Source organism: Anopheles coluzzii, chromosome 2 (genome assembly GCF_943734685.1).
Source record: "Anopheles coluzzii chromosome 2, AcolN3, whole genome shotgun sequence".
In the NCBI taxonomy this organism is placed as follows: Eukaryota; Metazoa; Arthropoda; class Insecta; order Diptera; family Culicidae; genus Anopheles; species Anopheles coluzzii.
In genome coordinates, this window is record NC_064670.1 from 123055276 (window position 1) to 123079069 (window position 23794).

Genomic DNA, 23794 nt, shown 5'->3' on the forward strand with positions numbered 1-23794 from the left:
AAATTTAAAGCACAGCGTTTTCACGCATACACGCATACACGCATGGCAAAATATAACTCACACACACAATCTCACACAAGCAAGTTTTTGTGGGAAACGATTCTGGCTAGCTCCGCATTTTTCCGGAATTGATTCCAGATAGTAGGTCCGGAATCGAAATTGATTCCGGAATTGGTTCCGGAATTGATTCCGAACATGGAATCGGAATCGGGTAGGTCCGATTCCGAGCTCCCACCACTAGTTGTTTGATCAGAGCAAGGTGGAATGTATAATGAGGTGTAGTTATAGCGCTTTTGGCGATCCCCCCCCCTGGGCTCCGATTTTGACAGATGGTTTTCCGCTTGTATATGTATTGATGGATTGTTTACGTTTTGCATGGTCAATATTTGGTGGAGATCAATTTGGGTGAATATTTTAGTTTATTAGAACACAGTCCGTGATTTAAAATGGAAATTTTTCTTCGAGAACTTGAAGCGTTCGTCAAAAGCGGAAAACTAACTGTCAGTTTTCTTCGTCGATTCTTCTTCCACCTAGCTGTCAAAACGGGCTTATAACTTGACCTGATATCTTTACGGTCCTTGGATCAGAGGAAGCCAGGAAGGGGGGCTCACTTCGATGCGAGCACTGTAGGCGAGTAAAGGACGGGTAGAGAAAATTAGCGAGATGCAGCGATATTCGAATGTCAAAAACAGTGTGGCCAGTTTTGTTTGCGGTTTTCAGTAGGAACGTCAATATTTTATCGGTAGTATTCGGTAGGAGTTTCATTTTGTATCGGTATTTTTCGGTATATTTGAAGTGTTATGCGGAGGGGAGAAGGGAGTGCTAATCTGCACGAGAAAATACATCCTTTTTTATTCAAACAAGATGCATCAGATTGGATCCATAGCGGTCACACGAATGAGGCCTTTCTGAAGTGTCGTTCTGAAAATACAGGTAGGAATACAGATAAATCGGTAATTCTGGTCACTCTGCCTGCCTGGCTGTTTATATTTCACACAACTGTTATCAAATATCGAATACGCCGTACCTTCGCCCTCCTGATGCACCTCGTAGCATTTCGTGGTTGTTTAGATTGCCCGTACGTGTTCTATGTTTGCTGAACGAACGAATCAGTGCATTTTCCGCTCCGTCCGCATTTAGTCTGCCCGTTTTGGTGTGGTGAAATACACAAAACACCATACCCCGCATCGAGATGGAACCGGCTCCATTGTCCCTCGAAGCCAAACGGTTGCTGGTGCTGAAAACGATCATCCACGACCCGGCAGCGACCGATCTGCGGCTGTCGCTGTTCATTTCCGCGGCCAAATCGTTCCGGTACGATTCCTGCCTACAGCCCTTTCCGCCGGATTTCATCACCAACAATGAGAAAAGCATCGACCAGTTGGTAAGTCTCGGCCAAAAAAATCATCACAGTTGGCGGCGCTCAATGTGTAGCTGTGTGTTTGTGTGCGTATTCACGACCTATCCACAGTACACTACACGTAATCCCAGCAACGTTATCTTATACCAAACTCTTTCCCTTTCACCACTCCGCAAACACCACGTCAGTGTCGGGTACTGGAGACGATTCCACCGGTTGCCGATCTTCCGGCAGGGCTTGCCGCGCTCGACGAGCAGACGGTGGGACTGTTGCACTGGATCCTCTGTCGACAGGCTCGTCCGGCGCTGCGAACCGTCCCGAAAGCCCAGCACGATGAGGTGCTCGCCAAATGTCCGTGCTACGCCAAATACGCTCAACCGAGCCACATCTTCGAGGTGGTGTACCGTGAAACCAACTCGAGCGAACGGGCGTTCCAGGACCATGCGACCGAGTTCCGCACACGACACGCATTTCACGGCAGTCGGCTGTTTAACTTCCACTCCATCCTGCACTACGGGCTGCAGCAGCACCTGAACAAGGTGTCGTTGTTCGGGGAGGGCATCTATCTGTCGGCGGAACTGCAGGTGAGCCAGATGTTCTCGCCAAACGGGTCGGGCTGGTCGAGGTCGACGCTCGGCACACATCTGGCCTGCATTGCGCTGTGCGAGTACGTGGACAATCCAAATTACGTGAAGAGTCAAGGTATGGTTTGAGATGGTTGATGTTGTTTTATGCAATTATTAACGTGTATTGCCTCTTTTAGAAGAAACACAACAGTTGCCGGGAACGGGTGAAGGAACGACAGCGCACGCCACACCCTCCTCCGATGGACCATCCGCAATCATGAGCACATCGTTCACCGGCAATGGAAGCTTCCCGGAGCGTTACATTTTAGTGAAAAACAACGAACTGGTGCAGGTGCGCTATCTGCTTCTGTACGGAACCACCAAAGAAACCAACAACAATAACAACAACACTGCCACATCCGCCGGACCGCACGGATCGACCGTCGATCCACTGTACGCCCTGCCGGTCAGACCACCGTCGTACCAGATGCGTCACCCACCGAGCCGCTTCATCCAGTGGATTGCCAACAATAAGGGGTTCGTGCTGATCGGCGGGTACGTGGGGCTGCTTCTGATCGTTGGCTTCATCAACAGCCGCAATGCGCACTTCGTGAAGGAGATGCTCCTGCAGAAGCTCAACCATGTCTACAATGCGGTGCTTGGGTATCGCGGGAAGGACTAGTACAACAGCGTGTGCACTAAACCCAGCCAGTGTGTGTGTGTGTGTTGCCTTTCTACAAGAAGTGCCCTGCAAATGCGCTGCCACCGCCAACGACCACCGCCAAAAATGGGTAATATTGTGTGCTGTGGCGTGGCGTGTTCGATGGCACGTAGCGTTCGGGGACCGTCTTGTTTCCTATCTGTGTTAGTTTCCTTACTTTCTTATCCAGCAGGGGATGTATTTCACGTAGAGTGTGTGAATTTAAAGTAAATTAGGTGATAAAAAGCGTATAGATTTCCGTCTATGTAAAGGCGTGGGAGACTTTTTGTGGGACGATTGGGGTTTTTTGGGAGAAAAGCTAGTTTTTAAAAATGCGAATAAAAAAGCTCTACATAATACGAGTAATCTGGATGAGTCTATTAGCTACGTATCGTGCAAAGAGATAATTATAATAATTTAAATGCCTTCAACATCAGTGTTGGAAAGGAAAAGCTCTTTCCATCGTCCTTTGTGTGATGAGTTCTCGCTTGGGAGAAAATTGCGATTTAGTAATGAATTTATTTTACTAACCGATACAGAAACACCTTGGCCCGAAAAAAAACAGTAAGATTAAATTTACCTCATTTTTTCCACTTGAACAAACATTCTCCGTCGCTTTTACTTTTACCTGTTACCATTTTCCGCCGCACACCTGAAAAAGCTTCAACCGAGCTTTTTCCTTCTCGCGCAAATCGCTAACCGCTTCGCAGCCGCTGCGTGGGAACAACCCAACCAACAATTGCCGAAAGGCACCCCGTGTGAAAAACATTTCCTATAAGATTTGCTTTAATTGTTACACTAGCAGCAGCTAAAGTACACACTTTCAGCACGGCACAATCTGACCTTCCCTCACACATTCAAATGCATTGCGTCTGGAAATGACGTCACGGGCTGTTGCTGCGCATGTTTAGCGCTGCGCTACGAAAGAGCTGTGTTGAAATCTGTTGATGAAAATTAACCAATAATTAATTCATGCTTTAAAAAAATTAAACAATATTTTGCGCATAGGATAATAGAATCACTTGCCTTAATATTTAAAACCCTGACATCATTTTCCCTCCGTCGATCATTTTGCGGGATGTTGGCCAGACTAGCAGGTAGCCCGTAAGAGCACGTACGAGAACAAGTAACTTACCTTAGAAATGTACAAGGATAAATCATTCCATATTTGAAGAAGAACAATGAACACGGCACAAAACGTAGATGACCCAAGTGCTACAAATCCAATAAAAGACCACTAAACGGGTTCTAAAGGACTCAAGCTCTCTACCAAAACGGAATATAGAAAGACTTTGTTTATCAGACGGTGAACGACTAAAAATAGCAAAAAGCTGGTGGCGCCATCTGTTGGTGGGATATCCAACCAGTGAAGAGCTTTCCTCGCATTGAGAGTTTTTTCCTTCTCTTTGTACTGTTATATGGTTTCGCATTGAAATTATGCATCGCTAGAACTATAACGGCGATACGATTGTTTAAATACTAAAGCCCAATGTGAACCATTTATACAGAATCAAGTGAGATTTGATTAATGGTCGATGTTGTTGATACCCACGTATTTGACCACACGACCATTCATAAGGATTTTTGCTCGGAAAGTTAAAAGGCCAAATAGGCCATGATTGAATGAAGATTGTCGAAACACATTGCAAGAAAAGGACAGCAATATAATGATGAGTTTGTAATACGCCATCTATTGAGCAAATCAGTGAAGCTATGGAGCTTTCATTTTTTTCTATGGAAATTGGATTTTCCACTCCAGATTTTCCAGAAAATCTAGTGAGAAAAGACGTGCTCTCTCGCTTCGGCACACAGGAAAGTTTTCCAACAGCTTCGGTTTTGCTGCTTGGGGACGCTTGAGAATGTGTCAAACTTCGCAGAACGAAAAGCTGCGAAAGCTAACCTGTTCCGCGAGGCCTGGCAGAGAGCTTCTTTTGTATGTTGCCTTTCGCCGAACGGAACGGTCGTGCGTGCTAGCGTGACAGGCTGTGCTGGTGCGTTTGTGTGACGCTGCTGCTTCTTCTACTAACACTGGCTCTGGGTTTCACCAAAGAAGGCGTCGAGCGAGGTTGGTTGTGTTGACATTGCGAAAGCAAAGGCAGACGGCCACAGCAGTAGTGTGCAAAAGGTGCTCCGAAGGATAGTGTGGGAAAACCCAACCTTCCACACAGCTGGGAGAAGAATTCCGCGTGAATTAGATATCTGCTGGTGCTGGTGTGTATTTTGTGAAATTTTACACACATATTTATCGTGTAGCAAAGCACATCGAAAGAAGATTTTGTTCCGAGCGAAAGAGCGTGACTGTGAAGGAACAACAGTTTGTGGAGTTAATTGTGTTCATCCAATGAGCATCAAAGCGTAAATTGCAACAATATGTGTGGTGATTGTTTACTTCGTCAAGCGAACCTCTCTGAAGCTGTGGCAGTAGGAAGCTGCAAAGCCTCGGAGTGTGTGGAATCTACATCGATAGTACTAGAAAAATCTTGAGCTTTACCTGTCTGTGGCATGCAGAGCAAAGGCGCATTTTTCCATTCAAATCGTTTTCCTTCTTTTGGGCGAAGTATCGTTTGAAAGTATCATGTTTAGCTTAGCTTTATTTTTAGCCTTCCGATGAGCCCACAGATGGAAGATTAAATAACAAGAGCGAGAAGGAGAGATAGGCTGTTTGAACTGGGAGAGTGCTTCTCTCTCATTCGCACAAACACAGAGACGGTAAAGGTGACGAAGAGAAAGTACCGTTCAACAGTTCAACGCCGTATTATTTTTTGGTACGGTTTTGATTACCTTTCCATAACAATTTCCAGCTAGAATCCTATTGGGAGAAAAAAATCATTAACGCGTTCAACCTGTTAGCGTATTTTTTGGGATAGCTCCGTCTCTCTCTCTCATTCGTTCTCGCTCTTCAAGGTTACCAGCGAGTGCTACGAAGCTACGAAGCTTCAGTGTGTGTGAGAAAGCTTCTTCGCGCGCTTGTGGTGTGCATCGTTAGTGCACAGCAATCTCACCCTTTCCAACGCGCCCAAAATACAAAAGTGACCCAACACGTGCAATCAGTGTGCGTAAAACTATTATCTCCCTTCTCATCATTCCGTTCCCACTCTTCTCCCCGTAGGTTGCCTACACGTTAGGCAGTGTGTGAGTGTTTATGTATCTATGTGTGTGTGGCGACAGTGCTAAACAGTGAAACAATGCATCATCCACGAGTGTCGTCACGGTTCAGTCGCTTCCATATGGCAGCAGCATCCTCCGACAGTAGCGAAATCATCCACACCTCGACCAGCAGTTCCCAAAGTAGGCGCAGCAGCGGCAGCAGCGACAGTAACAGTAAAAGCAGTTACCAAAAGTGCAATCGTCCGCTGCCGACGAGGATGATGACGCTGTGGTGGTCGGTGATGGTTTGGGCCGCCCTGGCAGTTGCGGTCTGCGGGCTTCCCGAGGGTGGCGGAAACTATCCGGTCGGCAAGTTCCCGTTCCTGATGCCGAAGGTCGTCCCGTACAAGGTAGGACAATGCTGCAAATGTGAACCATATCTGCTGAGAGTATACCGTTTCTTTAGAATGTTTTAGAGGATCAAAGGCAACCATGGAAAGCGCACACGGGCTGAGAATTTTCTGCCCCAAAGGGGACGTGTGGAGAAGATTGTTCCGGAAGGTCGAAGCAACCGTACCATATGGTAGCGAATTGTGCGTCAAGTTTTGTGGCCGACGAGAAGAAAAGGCATGATAAGATGCGGCCTACGCGCAATTTCACACAGGCACACAATGTGTTCAGGGTCACGTAAGGGTGAGGGATGGGTTTTTGATAATGCTCCTTCAGTGGTGTTGCAGTTAAATGAATCGTTAAGGATCGTCTTTTAAACTAAAAATTGGAAACGATTGGTTCGATTTAGGGTGCAGTTTTGTTGCTTCACTCCCCATTAGTAATTCCCCTTTGATAATGAAAAATTAGCCATAGACTCATAACGCGCACTTGAAAGTTCCTTATCAGAATCTGAGGAACCGTTTCTTCACAGACGGGGGAAAACTGTGCAAACAAAATCAACCACACAGCCCAAACAACAAGCAGCTGTTTGGGGGTATGGGTGCGTGGAGGTCCAAAACGACACTTCGACACTTGTGCGCGTTGTTTTGCGCTCAACTGTGTTGTGTGTACGTGGCGCAGTGCGTTAGTTGTTGCGCCTAATCTAGAACATTGATCGATCGCCCTTCACTTTTGGGACGGTGCAGTCGGGGTGTGGGCAATATGACACACAACTTGCATTGAGTAAAAGTGTAAGACGCTAGATCACCTTCACAGTGGACATTGGGCGTGTGTGTGTGCGTTTTTGTATGTTTCGTTAGACCGTAGAGACTCTGGAAATTTCGATTACTTGATAGACACTTTAAAGCTTTAAAAGAAAACCTTCTCTAAACACCGATTCTTGTTTCTACTACCTGCCTGTTAACGTGTCACTCTCACCGAAACGGAAACGGCACAAAATCAGAACCTTCTTGTTCTGGTCGGCCAGTCCAGTCCCACTCCAATCCAAAGGGTCCGGTGTAACAACGAGCCGGTCAAGCCGGTCCTGTTTGCACAGATGATTATCGTTTCCGACATTCTATCGCTGTGGCAGGCGGGGGGAGACGGAGCCTCTGCCACGCTTAACTGTGTGCTCTTCCGGTAGATGGGTTGGAAAAGGTAAGGCAAGGGAAATTCTTCTCCACAAACACCAAGCAACGGTGGTGGTATTGGACATGGGTTAGCAAATGGGTTGTGAGTGTTTGTGGATCCCTTTCCCAGAATTAGGAGCAGCATCTTGCCAATGGTTTCCGTGTCGAAGGCGCACGATCTCGGTACTGGAGCTCTAGGAATTCTAGGTCGTCCAATTAGTAACAAAGTGTTACATTTCGCTCTAGCGCTACTTTCATCTACAGGCAACAACCGTCAGAACGCTTAGAAATCGAATGTAAATAGTTTGCAATTGGACTGATATTATTGTTGTCTAGGTTAAAATTTAATTAAACAGTACATTCGCCCATCATCAATTCTTGCTTACGATGTACGTATTTTACTGCTCTTCTGACCCACACCACAAAGGGTAGAACCTCCTTCAATTAGGAATACATATGTGTTCATTTGCTACATATCAGCCTCAATCAGCCATTTGTTTGTTTAATTGAATTGGCGGGGGTAAACGGCGACCGAGGGAGGAGGTGGACATTATCTTCATTTGTTTCGATTTTGATCAATAGAATAAACATTAGCATTATTGGACGCGGGCAGGGATCGATCATGAACAGCGACGATATTCGTGATAGGGGAAAATGTTGTGTCGACGGACTGTGTGAGACTGTTTTGTTTTTCGTGTTTGTGTTCGTGGTATGGTCGCATGCACGTGACGTAAGTGCATTTCTTTGATGAAAGGGTAACTTTGTATGACATTGTCGGAATTCTAGCTTCTCAAAGTTACAGCAGTCTTTCTCTCCAAACTTCTTCACATAGCAAAGAGAGCAGAAAATACACTTCCCACAAGAAGTTAAGTCCAACGAAGAATCCTGTTCCCGTGGCACGAGGAAGTGGCTCAAACTTTTCACCATCGTTCCATCGTGCGCTTGTTAACGTGACGTAGAACCAGGGGCAAACAACAGATTGCTGTCAGATGCAACCCAATTCCAGTTTTCCTTCACTTTGGGCCCGCACCAAAGTTACCACTTTGTTGCTCTTCGTGCTTCGTTCCCGTTCGTTAGAGCGAAGTAATTAGAGACGGACGGGGGCCACAATCGATGGGCGGAATTCCAGTCGATCCGGCGTTTGTTTTGGCTCTTTTCAATCAAGCTAATAGTCAATCGCCTTTACTCTCCTCAATGCCACTCACTCATCGACAGAGTGTCTCAGTTGGACAGTGAAAAGGGTGTTTGGATAATTGTTGTTGGCCCGAGTCCGACAGTCGTCGAATTCGGTTCAATCCGGAGTGGACCGGTGGTACTTTACCTTTATCGTTCGTGGCACCGTGTTTCAAACAATTTCCATTACTATGGAGCCGTTACATTGTAGCCATTTTGGCATAAGAGATGGATGCACTCGAGCACACTAAAACAAAGCTCGTCATTATTCGTCGTTACACTTTGTTGTAACGCTTGATGATGATGATGGCGATGATGATGCATCAGGGTGGTTTTGTAGAGCATGAGCACAAACAAAAAACAACCGTGCATGAAATTTAATTTTGAAGCTATTTTTAGATATTTCCATTCATTCCCCATCGCCCCCCACATGCGCCCACTGTTTTTGCAAACTTTTCTTTTCAATAGCCAAGCCCAGCGTGGGTGGATGACGGCACGAAAAGTTGCTGTGTGTGTGAGTGTGTTGAGGCCAGGTTGGGTGAAAAAACCCGCTTTTCCGACAAATTTGCATCCCCTCCCCCCTTTAGTCCATCGTGAATTTGTTGCCACACTGTGTGTGATGTACGTTGAAATCACTATTTTAATGGTTTTCCTTTTAGAATGATTGATTTAGTTAGAGAACACATTTAAAAAGCGCCATGAAAGTGTTAAAATACAATAAAAATGTCAATATTTATAGCGCACACATATACAAAAAGCACACTTGCGACAAAGGGCCAAGCAAAGGGCCATTCTGAATTGAATGTTCTTTTGTACAACGTATGAATGAATTCCTCCCTTCCACGGGCAAACGGTAGAACTAAATGTGAACAATTTTCCCTTCCAATTGTTAAACGTTTGTGTGTATATCGACAAACAGCACAATCCGCATAGAGCCGCTCACTCACTCACGTCGTCAATTAGTGGAACGCACGTAAACGCACCACACACACCACACACGGGCACTTTCTTTCGCGCGCCTGTTGGCACCACGCCAGCATTCGTGCCAGATTGTCCAGGCACCAGGGCCGGAGGAGGGCTTTTGGATTTTTGGGACGCCGGCATCACACGACCCGCGCGCTATGACGTCAGCAATAGAGCGAGACAGGGAGAAGGAAAACCAACCGCGTTTTCTATTTCTTTTCCTTTTGCTGCCGGCATTTTCCACGCATTGGCGTTATTACGCACGTACGCAACAGCACCGCAAAGACTTGGAAAGAGGAAGAAGCGGCTGAGGTTTTTTGCGATGTTGATTCATACGAGAGCTAGCTCCCCCATTATGATGTTGCCGGCAGTGTGCAGGAGAACGGAAACTGTAAGAAGCAGCGCACCGGGGAGAGAGGAGGCAACACGCTGGAGTGATGGAAATGACGACGGTACAAGTGGGCTCTCGGCACCGTATGTGGGCGTTTAGTGCCGGTCCATATTGGCACGGATTGGCATGGATGATGTTCGTCATTGACTGACTGTTTTTGTTGGGAAGGCTTTTTGGGACAAACGAACCTTCCTTTTTGAGCAGAGTGTATCGATTATTGATTTACTTCTCTTTAGTCTGGAACGGATTGTGAAAATACATCGCCATTGAACCATAAGGAAGCTAACATTTGTTTAGGAAGCTAACTGGAATTAATAATTTATCAAACTTTTTCCCACCTTTACTCTGGTGTCTTAGGGGCAGATCCTGAGAAACCAAAGGTAAACTAACGGGGATCCCTTTTTGGGCGTCATAATTTGGGTGTCATTAATTGAACCCCTTTTCCCCGGACATGCCCCGGAAAAACGGCCCAAGAAGGCGGGAAACCCGAAAGCGGGTCGGTGGGTGATTAGGTTTGATGATGGAAAATTGCCTCCACCTGGGGGAGTATCGGTTGCTCCCTTTGCAGAAGGAGTGTAGGATTCATACCTTTCTTCGATTTCTCTCTCTCTCTCATTCGCTCCGTTTCGAACGGTCAGGACACTCAGCAACACAAACACTTTGGCAATTATGGTTATAATCATTGGAAAAGTTTACCAAATCTTCTCTCAGCCCGGATTGTGGCTAGACGATCGGTTGAGAAGTGCCTCAAGGTTATGGCGCAGAGAGAAGCATATGCATGACGATGAATATTCACAATCCAAAGTTGTTCGTCCTTCTTTTATGCTCTATGCTGGGACCTAAAAAGATGGGACAGTGAAAAGCTTTTATTTGGGAGCGGGAGGGACAGGGACAACCAAAGAGAGCTCCCCGAGAAAGCCCCACCAGCGGTTGTCAAATTATGCATGAATAATTTAAAAAGATGTATCACACACGTGTCGCCCGCATTGTGTCCCTAATCCTGACGAAGAGCACTGAAATGCAGGGGGATGGAACAACAGGGTTGTTATTTTATCAGTAATAACGTAGAAGAGGAGGCAGTGCATGGAAAAGAAATACCTACAAGGCTGACATTAAGCTTGTTTCGCTAGCCAGTTCTAGGAAACGCGCCCGCTGTGCACGTCTATTTTTCGTAAAAAGAACATTTGAAGCCTCCTTGGATGTGTATTTTGTCACCCAGGCGTCGTTTGGCTTTGTGAGCAATGGCAGTTTTGTAAGATTTTAGGGTTATTTTTGGTAAAAATCCCACATTTTTGAAAGAAAACGGGTTGCAAATAGGGCTACGATTGAATATTATTTAACTGCTGCTTAACAAAGTAAGCATCGCGCGTAGTTGATTACACATGAAGTACAATACATGAAGTGTGGATCTAGTCTGTGTAGGATACGAGTGAAGATGTTGCGTCCATCTTTCTATCTGCCTCCGTTCCGCTGTGGCCGTCGATTAAAGTTCCCGCTGTGTTTGATTTCGACAATTTCGAGCCTGAGCATTACGTTCGCTTCGTAATGCTTCAATTGCCAGCTGTTGGTCGAGTAACGATATGAAGACGGCACAATCTGCAAATAAATGAAGAGAAGAAAGGAATTAGTAAAATATTGACGACAAGGTAATGACGTTTGCTACCCGGCCGGCAAAGTAGTGTAGTCTTTCGGATTCGAAATTGGAGCCTATCATTGCTACCTGGAGTTTGCTAATTGTCGTGAGATTTACCACAGTTCTGTTGCACTTGTTGCTGAGTTTGTTCCCTCTTGCAACACTGCTTGTAATCGGTGGTGGTTGCAATTGTTGTTGCTGCTGTTGGTGCTGGTCGTTCTCCCGCGGGCCATGATCGATTCGTAAGAATATGTAGTTACCCACATTATTCAGCCGATTGCCCACTTTTGAGGACATACAGAGAGATAGAGCATACACACGATTGCAAAGCAAAGGCTTTTCGTTTGTATTTCACATCAGTTAACTTACGTAAATTCATCGTGAGATGCATCGGAGCTCGGATCTTCTTTGGCGGCGGTTTTTCGTTCGGACACATTTTGTTCAGTAATTTGCAGTTCACGACTTATCGCTTGAAACTGGCACAATGAAGTGAAGACGCTGCATTGCACAGAAGGTGAACAATCCTCGCGGAGACTGGAGGATCGTTGCTAGGGGCAACGGCTGCTACGAAAATGGCGATAAAGAAGCTGAACAAGGCCGGGGTAGATTTAAACACAGTTCTTCTACAGGACATTTGGATTGAATTGAAAGAGAAACAGACCCATTGCACTGCGTAACTATTTCGAAGAATATGTAAGCAAAGTTGCATTCACTTAACTTATTTTTTTTTTTGTTAATTAGCTTTTCGTTTTAGATTTTTTGATAAAACACGACGCCACGTGTTCCATGATTTATGGATAAACGGTTTGTCAAAATCGTACGTCTAATTGTACGAGTGTGTTCCAATCTGAAGGATAAAGGAGCTGAATTCAAGCTGCCAAGTATGGCTTGTCAGAATCCATCACGTTCACCTTCCACTCCGATGTTCTACAGCACGCCAAACCAATAAAAAGCAGACAAGAGACAAGAGCTTCATCAATCCATCAATTTGACACCGGTACCGCAACACACTGATGAATGGTTTGGTGCCGGCTCGGAATGGAAAGAAGGTGTTGACATCAAGATTCGTTCCCGCTCCCGGCGCACTGATCTCGCCGACACGCGACATGCTTATCAAAATCTATTACAGCTTTCCTTTGCGGCAAAAACATAAGCCGGTTTGCTAGAGTGTGCACTTAATGGTGAACACGAAAGGAAACGAATGACATTAAGGATCTCGAATCTCTTTGCGTCTCTCGATTTGTGCCACCACGAAGATGATGAACGAACTGGCTGGAGAAAGGTATACGGAGGAGGGAATGTTGAAAAACATGCTGAAAATGCAGATACACATAGCAAACGTTTGCCGGCGCAATATTTTCCATCTTCTAACGAATCAATGCGTGTAGGTGGTGTGCTATTTTTGGACCACGCCACCGAGACGAGTGTGTTTCGTGGGTGAAAGGGGATAAAGAAAACATCGGGAAAATATCACCGGCGCCCCATCATCCTCGAACCACTCTCACTGTTTCGCACTCTTTCCGGTCAAACATAACTCAGCCTCGGCAGGATTCACCAACGCTCTTGTTGGGATATTTCGGATCTGGGAGGAAGGGTTTGGCTAATTTTAGACCTGCTTGGATGCTTTTTGAGACTGGATGGGGGGTTCAGGTTATGGTGGGAGCTTTTGCGGCCATACTCAAAACATCACCACAACCAACCCGAACGGGTTTGTTTGTCCAGAGCTGCTATTTGTGTTGGCGAATTATAGACCATCGATATGGTATGGTGCCTGGTCCAAGCATTGCATGAAGAATGGACTGTGAAGTTTGCTAGAGATCGTGTTCGGAAAACGCCCTGTTACAAGGATAAACAAGCAAAGGTAGTAACCCTCAATCCGATCCATTGGCAAAGGGCTCTATTGCTCCCTTTGCTTTAGTTGTTTTGATTACCCTAGCTATGTGTAGTACATGCCATCCCACCGAACACCCTGAGTGTCACGTACGCGGAAGGTTATTTAATCCATTCCCTTCTCCGCAGATGGATGTCTGAATTATAGAGAACCGTATTGTTGAGGGCGGCGTACATTGATTCTCTTACCTCCCGGAGAGAGTGTACCGGAATTTGGATGAATCCGTTCCCCCTCCCCCCCGAACAGATATACTCTCGCGGGCCAATGCTTTTGCAATGTTAATGGAATGCTATGGAATACTGTTTGTTATGTTGTTATGCTATGGTACAACAATTTCGTGGTATTGCTATTGATGGGGGTAACATACGCCGTGGCATTTGGTAATGATTTTTCCTGTACTGCCTTCGAAGGGACTATTTCCTGAGCAGATTACACTTTTCCACGAATTTACCTGCGCAGCAGCTACTTTGTAGGAATTTCCTTTTAAAAGTGTCTTTTTATAACATCCCAAGCATAACAAAAATGCCAGTAATTACCTCAATATCATACCAAAAGCAAGCGCCATTTTCTTTTCAATTTTTTTTTTCCTAACCACCGGTTGACGGAGAATATTTTTAATTACCATCTATTTTCGCTTTTATTCTCGCTGCTACAAAAAACTAGCACCGCCGGTTGCTTCTTCATTTCCTCGTATCCTTAAATTTTCCGTGGGCGCAGATAAGGCTAATTATGGAAATTAGTGAAACGGACGGTTTGCTTGCTTGCTGTCCCTTGCCTCTTGCTTGGAATTTTCCCCAATCACGATCACACTTTACGCCCGTGTGGGTGGTGTTGGCTGGTATTACAGACGCCAGCCATACGAGAGGTCAAACATAAAACCCCATGGACCATAGGGCTGCAGCGCTGCAGCGCACGGTAGAGACAAACGAGTCTTGCTTCGGTAGCTTCACGTCCCACGAGCGGAAGTTTGTATGGTTCGTGGCACAATGATTGAGTGCCTGAGTGGGGAAGAGGTAGGGGGATCCCTGTGGATGAAGGTCCTTTTTATCGTTATCCGTAATCACGACCGAAGGTGTCGAAATGAATAATTTAACCCCCGCTCTACGTGGGATTTTCGTTTTTCTTGCCCTTTTTTTACAGAATGCTACCGACTGGTGTAATTGTACAGAGGAGACTTTGCTGGTGAATGATTTGTGGAAAAAAGCTACTCCCACTCTCCCCGGGGTGGGCTTGATTGCATCACATCCCGCGAGAATAATTAACTCCCGCACTGAATCGGTTGCTGATGATTGTGATTGGAACGCAAATATCAGGACTTGGGCTTGGTTGTCGGCGTGACCTTTATCGAACCGGGTGGCATTTCAATTTTAAATCGCTCCACGATGTCCATCGAACCATTTCCCGATGATGCAAACACAGTCTTGTGCAATCGTACTGGGAAAAGTCCTGTTAGTTGTACTGGCCATGCGGGGTCATGTCCTTCCGGTGGAAAATGAACTTGAAAATGTGTTTTCCATCTGTGAACCATACTCCGCATTTATCCCATAAGCTACGCCATTAGTGACCATTTTGCTCTGCGCGTCGTTTGCCTGCTCCCACTCCCATTAGCTCACAAATTGGATGTCCTTTTGATACGGGGCTTTTTTTGTTGTTAAATATGATCACCAAATCCAATAAAGCTCGAGAAAAGGAGGAGAGCAAAAAGGGTTCTGGGGAATGGAACTGATCAGCGCGGAGTATGCAAAATATGGTATCCCGTTATACCTCGATTAACCTGCAACTCCCCCGCAAAGGGGGTGGCATAGCTTGTTGACCTCCACAGCGCATATGACCTCGAGTGAAAGTGCTGCCGGGAGCCTGCAGGACGAAGCAATGCAAGAGCGAGCAAGAGCGTGGCACAAAGCAATATGAGATCGTTAGCAAATGAATGTATTCCATACGTGGGTTGGAACGGTCGTGCGACGGGCGGATGTGTGCGTTCCGGATTGTGCCGTGTGGACGATGAGACTGGATTTATTCCTCCGAATAGCACAGCATTTGCTTGCCCTCTTCCCTGCGATACATTACGGGTTGCCTTTCGTGTCTGGCATCCTGTGGCATGTTCGGTGTAATGGAAAGACTAAACTGTGTTTGATAGGGGGAGGTACAGGGCGTTTCTCTCTTCTTCCTCCCTCTCTCTCTCTCTGTATTTGGAAAGTTCTCGAACGCAGCTTTTCCTCGTTGTACGTCGTTATCTCCCGGGATATTTTCCCCCTTGTTACTTTCAATTTATTTCGACGAACGAACGTCATTCGGCTCTCCAGGGAAGAGAGGGAGTCCAAGGGGAGCGGGGTTGTTTTTTTTTTGGTCGGTGTGCAAATGGTGAGTGGCAGTGAATGTGAATTCAATTTAGGTTTTCGCCAGCATGATGTACTGCTGCTGCTGCTGCTGTCGTGCCCCGTCGTCCGCGTAAGATGCGCAGATTATCCTCGTGCAGCAGGTACCGGTCCCAAGGGAGCGGGTGGGAGGGGTATACTGCAGAGTTCATTTGATTAAAAGCATCCATCTCGTCGCCTAAGCGTGTGGCACAAGCTTTCGACAGACGATGGACACGGTGGTATTAGATTTTTTTTGGTGTGTGTATAATGTTTTAATCGAACCATCGTTTGCGCGAGAGCGTTGCGCTTGTTCGCTGTTGCTTCGCGCAAATGGAAAATAAACAGCTTTTCCTCCCCAGGATAATCAAAACGGGATGGTTTCGGTGGGTTTCGGCTTCAACTTTGCCATTTTATGATTTGCGGTTACGCTGGGGATAAATTAATAAACGCTGGGTCCGATAATCAATAATGTTGCAACATTCAAAAAGCCACTTTTGTGCCCATTCCGATACATTAGAAGCTGTTTGAAGTCAATGTTTTATTGGAAACTGTAACCGATAGCAATATCAAAAAGGGGAAATTCATATTAAATGCTTGGTTCAATTTTGGTCAATTTATTGAAATATTCACAGGAACAGACGCTGTTTTGTCGCTTAATAACATTAAATGCGTTCCGGTAGTGGGAAACCCAACTGTGACGAACGGTAATTTGAGAACAACGAAACCATTTATTTTACTAATGAGATGCACACACAGACACTCATTGGATTCGACGAATCAATTCCAACTTTGTCTTGTCAGAACAACTACGTCTAACTTTACCGACAAATTTTATGTGTATAGTTCCTGCCTGTACTAATTCCGTTTTTTTGTCTGTTTGTTTTTCTCCCCTCCCACACCAGCCCGAACTCTACCTCTGCACACCGGTGAAGGTGGACTACACCAAGAGCTACTATATCGGTAAGTGCTGTGTGGGTCTACAACCCAACCTCTATTAGCTATATTAACCTACATTTTCATTCCTTTCTTTCTTTCTTTCTCCCCCAACAGTGGGCTTCGAACCGAACGCCACCATGGCCACCGCGCACCATATGCTGCTGTACGGCTGCGGTCAACCCGGTTCCGAATCGGCTGTATGGTAAGTTGCTTCCGGACGGCCAATGGGGAGCAATTTATCCCCCTAAAAATGACAACCGCTCCAAAATGATGAAGTAGTAGTAGCGTTCCCGGGGCTTTAAAACAATGCTGCTGTCACTGTGTTGTTTGTTTGTTTCTTTCCAATTTCGGCAGGAACTGCGGTGAGATGGCGGGCGGTAGCGAGGAAAGCGGCAGTCCCTGTGGAAGTGGTGCACCGTCGCAAATTATCTACGCGTGGGCCCGTGACGCACCGAAGCTGGAGCTGCCGGAAGGCGTCGGTTTTAAGGTCGGCAAGGACTCGCCGATCCAGTACATTGTGCTGCAGGTCCACTATGCCCATATCGATAAGTTCAAAGGTAAATCATGTGGTGCCAGCGAGAGAGAGACCCGTAAATCCTCATGCACTGTGTGTGTTCGGTTTGTGCTTGTTTGTTTATCGAAACTTTCCTGACGTAGACGTAGACGGCTTTCAGCGAACGCGAGGTTGTTTACTTGCAGTGTTACTTTACACATTAAAATGAACAAGGGAGGAAATCGCACACCAGAGTTGATGGTGGTGGTAAATCAACCGGGCTTTTCACCCAAGAGCACAGGGAGGTATCTCATCTCGGAGGTTGTGAAATCCATTTGCACAAACACCCACGGACGGGGTTTGCCCACCGCATGCTCTGAAGGATCGCAGCGCTGCCAGCGGTTAGAAATGAATCAAAATTTTATGACTCTCCTGGCCCCTTCCGGGCTCCATTGCGCTTTCCACTTTGGCGGGCAGGAGGAGGAAGCGTGCTTAATTGAGTTCTGCGGAGGGAGGTGGGTCGTGTTTCTCTTGCTAGGCACTTGCGGGAACTGCTTTTCCTACAAGGTTGGGAGATAAACCGCGCCCGCGCGACGACCGAGCGTGTCGTAATGCGTGTGTAGGTGGCAGGTAATTCCGAGATAAATGCCATCGCTACCTACGCGCTTATCCCGGTACCAACCGGTAGACACAAAGGCCATCCCATCGTGGGGAGGTGGGGGGAGGGTTCGTTACGGAACGTACCAGAAAGGACATACGCGGTTTGTGCAATCCCAGGCCAAAAGGAAAAACAGCGAAAAGCTAACCAAACAGTAGCTTCTCGAACACGTACTCTCGGGTCCTCAATATTCGAGAGCTCCGGCGGTGGAAAATGGAGAAAAGAGTAGTCAAAAACCAAAATTTTCATATTCGTTGAGTGAAGGGTAGGAGGAGTGATCCTCCTCCGAGTTCCTGCAGCGAGATGGTGTTCGCTGGGAAAGTTTGTACACGCATATTGCCACCGGAGGCAAATTTGGTGTGGTAGATTGGAAAGTTTTGCCATCCCGTTGGATCCGCAAGGCATAACTTTTGGTTCCTCTCTCTCTCTCTCTCTCTCCCAGTGGGAAGATATGGTGGAACGGACTGAATGGATGGTGGGTTCAACCAACACAGGAGGAAGAAATTAATTGTGCTGTCGTTTACGGTGGAAGCTCATTTTTAGTACCAGCAAAAAGAAGAACATACCCAGGACCACCGGACAAGAGGAAACAATTTCCCATCCGGCAGAAAGGGGATGTGCACCACCCACCACAGTTCGCCTGCCAAAACGATTCATATTTTATTATGCACGCAGTGGATTCGCTCCACTCTCTCTCTCTGTGGTTTGACAAAAGCTACTGCATTCCTTTCACGAACCACTCGCGTCCCTCGCGTTTATCGTCGTGTTTTTCAAACGTGTCACGAACGGCACCTGTTGAAATGTCTTGTACGGAAAAAAGTGTACGACAAAGCAGTGAGGAGGGAGTGGGCGAAAATATATTACCAACCACCATCCTTTCCGGCACTTCCGGGCGTGTCCTTCCTTCCAACTTCAACTGCCGGTGTGTCTTCAGGTCACGCAGCACCATAAGCAATGTAAATCAATGCTACAATCTCCTAAATGCTGCGAGGACTTATTGTTGAAGACATCATTTCGTTGCCGTCCGAACTGATTGACACAAAAGTGCACATTTTTGGGAGGATTTGTGTGTTGAAAAGTAACTCGGAGAAGAATGTTTGGAAGTAAGGCGATTCTTGAGACGCAGGTAATACTTTAATTGCGGATTAATGGGCAAAATAGTAGTGGAACTTTACGCGAAAAAAGGATGACAGTGAGCAGAGATAGAGCCATACTTAGACCTTGTTGATGCCTCGCCGCGGGCTGTACTGGTAGTGTTTGTTCAGTAACCAGAAACCGTTACCGGGGTTGTGGGTTTACTTGTTGTGCCCTTTTTCCTGGAACCATTTGATAATCTTCTTCAAGCAAGCGAACGACCACGACCATCATCATCGAGACACGGCAAAAGTCAAGTAGCAGAAAGGCGTCGATGAGCAGCCCTGAAGCAAAAGGCGAATGAATGGTGGCGGTATTGGTTGTTAGCTTTTTAGACATTGCCAGTTCAATGTTGCTTGAGAAAGTGAGCTGTTACTGTATACTACTGACCATGTTAGTGGAAGGTTTAAGCTACCTGTCTATTGTCTCCGCCTTTCGTCAGTTACGCTCCGATACGGTTTCGGTGCTACATTTAAATCCCACTCCATGTCACAGTAATGAAGCGGGCGTCACAAGGCGTTCGGTGAAACTATATTTATTGCTATTGTAATTCATCCCCAAGCCAGAATTCCCGAGATGGTCGTCTCAGGGACCTTGAAAACTTGGAGCTTCGAGTTGCGAGACTACGTGCTCTAGGAATCGTTCCCGGGACCGCTGAAAAGCCATGCCATCGACAGACTTGATATCCACGGGTTGGTTGGGGTACAGCAAGGAGCAGTGATTCGATAAATCATTCATGAGGTACGCTCCAGGAACTGCATCGACGAAAGGATGTAAAGATAAGGCGCTGTACCGTTGGTGCGTGTTCCATGCGGCTGGAGCAGAGCGGTGGGTTGAAGGTCAAAACATAAACCTGGTGGAAACGTCTTGCCTTTATCTTACCGTATAATGACTTATTTTTTCCATTGAAACGAACTCCTTTTTCTCGTGCTATAAAGTTTTCCTTATTCGAATTGAAAATTCCATCCAGCTATTGGAATGTTGTGGCCTTTGTGGCATCCGACACCCCGGGCGTTGCATTCCCATTGTGGACGGAAAATCGTTCGATTGTGAATAATGCAATTGAGTTTGTGTTAGTGTGAGTGTCCGGCTGCTGTCGTGTGCAGTGCATGTTGTTCATTCAACCGGATGCTCCAGGAAGAGTGTTCGCACGTGCTCTGTTGATGAGAGGAAAAGCAGAAGCTACGTTGCACTCCATAAAGCTTCGTACTCTTTGGAGTGTAACGTTATAAAACCGGCTACTGGTTGGTAGTCGTGTATGCAACAGATGGGTCGTTGCGATTTGTAAATCCCTCGTCCAATTAGTTTGTGTGCTCCGTTAATTTACATTCATTTTAAGCTTTGTCCTACTCCGGTCCCCCTTGCGGGTTATGTGGTATCCAGAGCTTAATGAACGTTTATCCCTTCTCCCCGCGCCAGATGGAACCACGTACGATGACTCGGGCATATTCATCCACTACACCACGAAACCACTGTCGAAGCAGGCCGGTGTCATCCTGCTCGGCACGGCCGGCTACATCCCACCGATGGCAACCGAACACATGGACACGCTGTGCGACATCCAGGAGGACAAGGTGATCCATCCGTTCGCCTACCGTACGCACACGCACAGCTTGGGCCGAATGGTTTCCGGCTACCGGATTCGAAAGGACGACGCCGGCACCGACCAGTGGACGCTGCTCGGCAAACGTGACCCACTGACGCCACAGATGTTCTATCCGGTCGAGAGCCGGGATCCGATTCGCAAGAACGATCGACTCGCTGCCCGCTGCACCATGGAGAGCAATCGGACGCGCATCACGAAAATTGGGTAATTACTTCGAGGGGAGTGGTTTGATAAGCTTCATTTACTAACGTCTGTCTGTCTGTTGCTGCCCTTTTTTACAGTGCCACCAACGAGGATGAAATGTGCAACTTCTATCTGATGTACTACGTGGAGAACGACGAACCGCTGCAGATGAAGTACTGTTTCAGCAACGGCCCGCCACTGTTCCGCTGGAGTAATCGTGAAACGGAATTAAATCACATCCCCGATTACGATTCGAGCCATCTGTAAGGCGTGCGTGCCAGGGCTAGGGCATGGACGTTAACAGTGACCACAAGCACACACACATGGAAGCTGCCGTTGGCTCGGTACTTGGAATGAGAAGACAATGCGGATGGTATTCCCAGTACTGGGATGCTCGGTCCATTTTATTAGGTGGTCTTGCTGCTGCTGCTGCTGCTGCTGCTGCTGCTGCTGATGTGCTGAAACTCAACATTCAACATTCTCTCTGATTCACTTTCCCCCACTTCTCTCTTTCCTTATGTCTCTACATTCCCTCCGAGACACACACACGTACACAGACGCATATTGTACAGTCGAATTGGCTGACCGGGTCCTAACTAACCAGTGCGAGGAGAGCTATATTTTCGAGGAAAATGCTAAACTTCAAAGTACGAATTTTCATATCACACAATTTTAACCAAACGGACGGACGGATGGACGGATGGACGCACGCACGCACGTGGTTTGCGAAAAGAGCACGCATAAAAACGCATTTATCCTATATATATATACACACATTATCGAGCCAACTCCATCGCTCTATCTCCCTTCTGCTGCAGCAAGAGAGTGGTGTGAGATGAACGATGCTAATATTCCCAATTTTAACAAGCGAATGCAAGGATAGAAGGGACAAGCGACACTAGGAACAGGGAATGCTTTCATGCTAGTCATATGGGAATTTGGTTTCACGTACATCACGCTTTCCTTTGAGCACGCTTGTTGTTCAGTTCACTTTTTTTGGGGCAATGTTACTGCATAGAGCCGGGAGCGGGATGATAAAGAGACTTTAATGTATGCAATCGATGGTACAAGAATGATGCAGAACGGAACGGTTACTTAAAGGGCGAGGTGCGGGGTATATTTTACAATCAATCTATTATACACAAACAATAGAAAGTTGTTAAATTTTACGCATGAATGTTGCTAGTTACTGATGTGTGTGTGTGTCCCCAAACTTGCCTGAAAGGGGATCGCTTGGGGATCGCATACAGAGTGAATGTTATTGATGGGATTTATTTAAAAAAAGGGATGTGATTAGAATGACCAGAGCAGTGGTGTGCTAGAGAAAGAGAGAGGGAGAGAGAGAGAACATAATCTGAATTGATCCTATCCGGACAAATGCAAAGCAAAATGTCCTTTATGAATTATTTATGCGTGTTGTTAGTAGGTTAAGAGCTAGACACAGGTAGACTCAGACTTCTTATCCCCTCTTTCGACTAACGATTTCATTTGCCAACACAAGGAACAATCACATGGAAAGAAGGTGGTACATTCCTTTACGATTTTCATGCATTTACTATCAAGCCATAGTCAACAAACAATTTCTCACAAAAAAGCTTTATGACTCTCCAATCTTATGATCCGATCCGATGAAAAGCTGGCAGACCATTTTGTATCCTCCTTATCCGCAAACGTACCACACACATACATACATACACAAATGAAAGACAGACTCTTCTGTAGTGTTGTTCGTTTTGTAGATAATTGTAACATTATATAAAGCAAAAACAATGTGTAAGGACTATAAGCAAAGTAGCTCCCCCCCGGCCCACGTGAGAAAAGCGGCATCGTCCCTCCCCATATATAGCCGTCTTTAAAACAAAAAACAGCTATCCTCAAGTAAGATAAAATAATATCTGTGGTAGAGAGAATGAACACATGAATGGCAAAAAGGCGAAGATGGTGACTTTCTGTGCCCCGGTGTAGATCCGTACTGCTGTTTGTTGCCATCCTCTCAGGCATCATAAGGCAGGCAACCAGACGCAAATCATGAAACATAAAGACTTTTCTTAGAAACTCGAACTTTCGAGCACACGATCATCATTCAAACACGATCGCGGTTTTGGGAGGGCAAGTAGAGAGCGCGAAACGCGTCAAACGAACGTGGGTGTTTGTTTTGAGCATATTATATGATAATACAAAGCAAATGAGACAGGAACCACCTAGGGAGAGAGAGAGTGCGGGAAGCATGTGTGTGTGTGCAGTGAAATTATGTATAGGGTAAAATATCTGTATCAAACAACAAACAAAAAACCACACGAAGATCAGGAAATTTGGAGGGAAACATATAGAACATGATAGTGAGAAATGCATATACACACCTGCACCGATAACACACAATTGCGTAGACAGAAAGGACATATTATATATATACACCCTTCCCTCCCCTCCAACCACTAAACAAGGTACCATATATACATATACACACACACAGCATACACACTATAAATTATATAAAATTATATACATTCGTCGTGTCGGAAGAAAGTACCATTTTATTCAAAGTACCAGCAAATGGTGTGGGGTCGACGAAGACGACAGTGGAATCGTGCAAAAACTAGGGACTTGTAACTTGGCTGCTTTTAAGAAGAAACAAACAACCTCTCCCTTAAGAAAAGACTTTGAAAGATTAGTGCATTTAATACATTTTTTGTGTATGATTTCTGTGTTCCTAATCCTCCCCTTTATTTTCTCCAGCTTGCAACTGGAATGATTAGTTCAGTTGAATTCCATTCTTTTACAGACAAAATGTGGTACACACGTGGGATTTGTATGCAAACAAAAGAGTAGAGGTTTGCTATCAATAATAAAATAATTATCATCTTGAGGCGGCACCACCTGTGTGTGTGGAGCCAGGCAGGGTCCTGTACAGTGCAGTAATCTCTAACGTATGTAAATCCTTTATTAAAACAGCATTGCACAATAAACAGGAAGAGATACATATATTATTCATATTCATAGAAATCATCGCGCCTCCCAACCCGATGTTTTTATTATCATGCATGGCCCACCTCACCCCAGTGACTGATGTCTCAGTGTGGTTGTGTGTGTGTGTTTCCCCGTTA

At 46.0% G+C, this 23794-nt stretch overlaps 2 protein-coding genes across 5 annotated transcripts; both read left to right on the forward strand.

Moving 5' to 3' along the window:
• The first annotated feature begins 977 nt into the window (after window positions 1-977).
• LOC120952060 (protein mono-ADP-ribosyltransferase PARP16) lies at window positions 978-2992 on the forward strand. The gene is made up of 3 exons (XM_040371168.2): window positions 978-1384; window positions 1549-2062; window positions 2124-2992. Exons 1-3 carry the CDS (start codon window positions 1193-1195, stop codon window positions 2606-2608), a joined length of 1191 nt encoding a protein of 396 aa, XP_040227102.2. The 5' UTR covers window positions 978-1192; the 3' UTR covers window positions 2609-2992.
• A 1542-nt stretch (window positions 2993-4534) lies between these two features.
• On the forward strand, window positions 4535-23696 carry LOC120952059 (peptidylglycine alpha-hydroxylating monooxygenase). 4 transcript variants are annotated; one of them, XM_040371166.2, is made up of 7 exons: window positions 4535-4617; window positions 5736-6123; window positions 16583-16640; window positions 16731-16818; window positions 16971-17173; window positions 20321-20711; window positions 20789-23696. In XM_040371166.2, the coding sequence occupies exons 2-7, from the start codon at window positions 5812-5814 to the stop codon at window positions 20955-20957; spliced, it is 1221 nt and encodes a 406-aa protein (XP_040227100.1). In that variant the 5' UTR covers window positions 4535-4617; window positions 5736-5811; the 3' UTR covers window positions 20958-23696. The 4 variants fall into 4 exon arrangements, with proteins under 4 accessions (XP_040227100.1, XP_040227097.1, XP_040227098.1 ...); XM_040371163.2 differs by having other exon boundaries at window positions 4546-4691; XM_040371164.2 differs by lacking the exon at window positions 4535-4617 and adding an exon at window positions 4747-4837.
• Window positions 23697-23794: the final 98 nt, after the last annotated feature.

What these genes read in the sequence shown, in the direction of transcription:
- LOC120952060 (XM_040371168.2), top strand. Translation starts at nt 1,193, where the DNA reads ATGGAACCGGCTCCATTGTCCCTCGAAGCCAAACGGTTGCTGGTGCTG. An exon ending in AGAAAAGCATCGACCAGTTG is followed by an intron (nt 1,385 to 1,548) that starts GTAAGTCTCGGC and finishes ACACCACGTCAG; the next exon opens with TGTCGGGTACTGGAGACGAT. An exon ending in AAATTACGTGAAGAGTCAAG is followed by an intron (nt 2,063 to 2,123) that starts GTATGGTTTGAG and finishes TGCCTCTTTTAG; the next exon opens with AAGAAACACAACAGTTGCCG.
- LOC120952059 (XM_040371166.2), top strand. Translation starts at nt 5,812, where the DNA reads ATGCATCATCCACGAGTGTCGTCACGGTTCAGTCGCTTCCATATGGCA. An exon ending in CACCAAGAGCTACTATATCG is followed by an intron (nt 16,641 to 16,730) that starts GTAAGTGCTGTG and finishes CTCCCCCAACAG; the next exon opens with TGGGCTTCGAACCGAACGCC. An exon ending in ACGCGCATCACGAAAATTGG is followed by an intron (nt 20,712 to 20,788) that starts GTAATTACTTCG and finishes CCTTTTTTACAG; the next exon opens with TGCCACCAACGAGGATGAAA.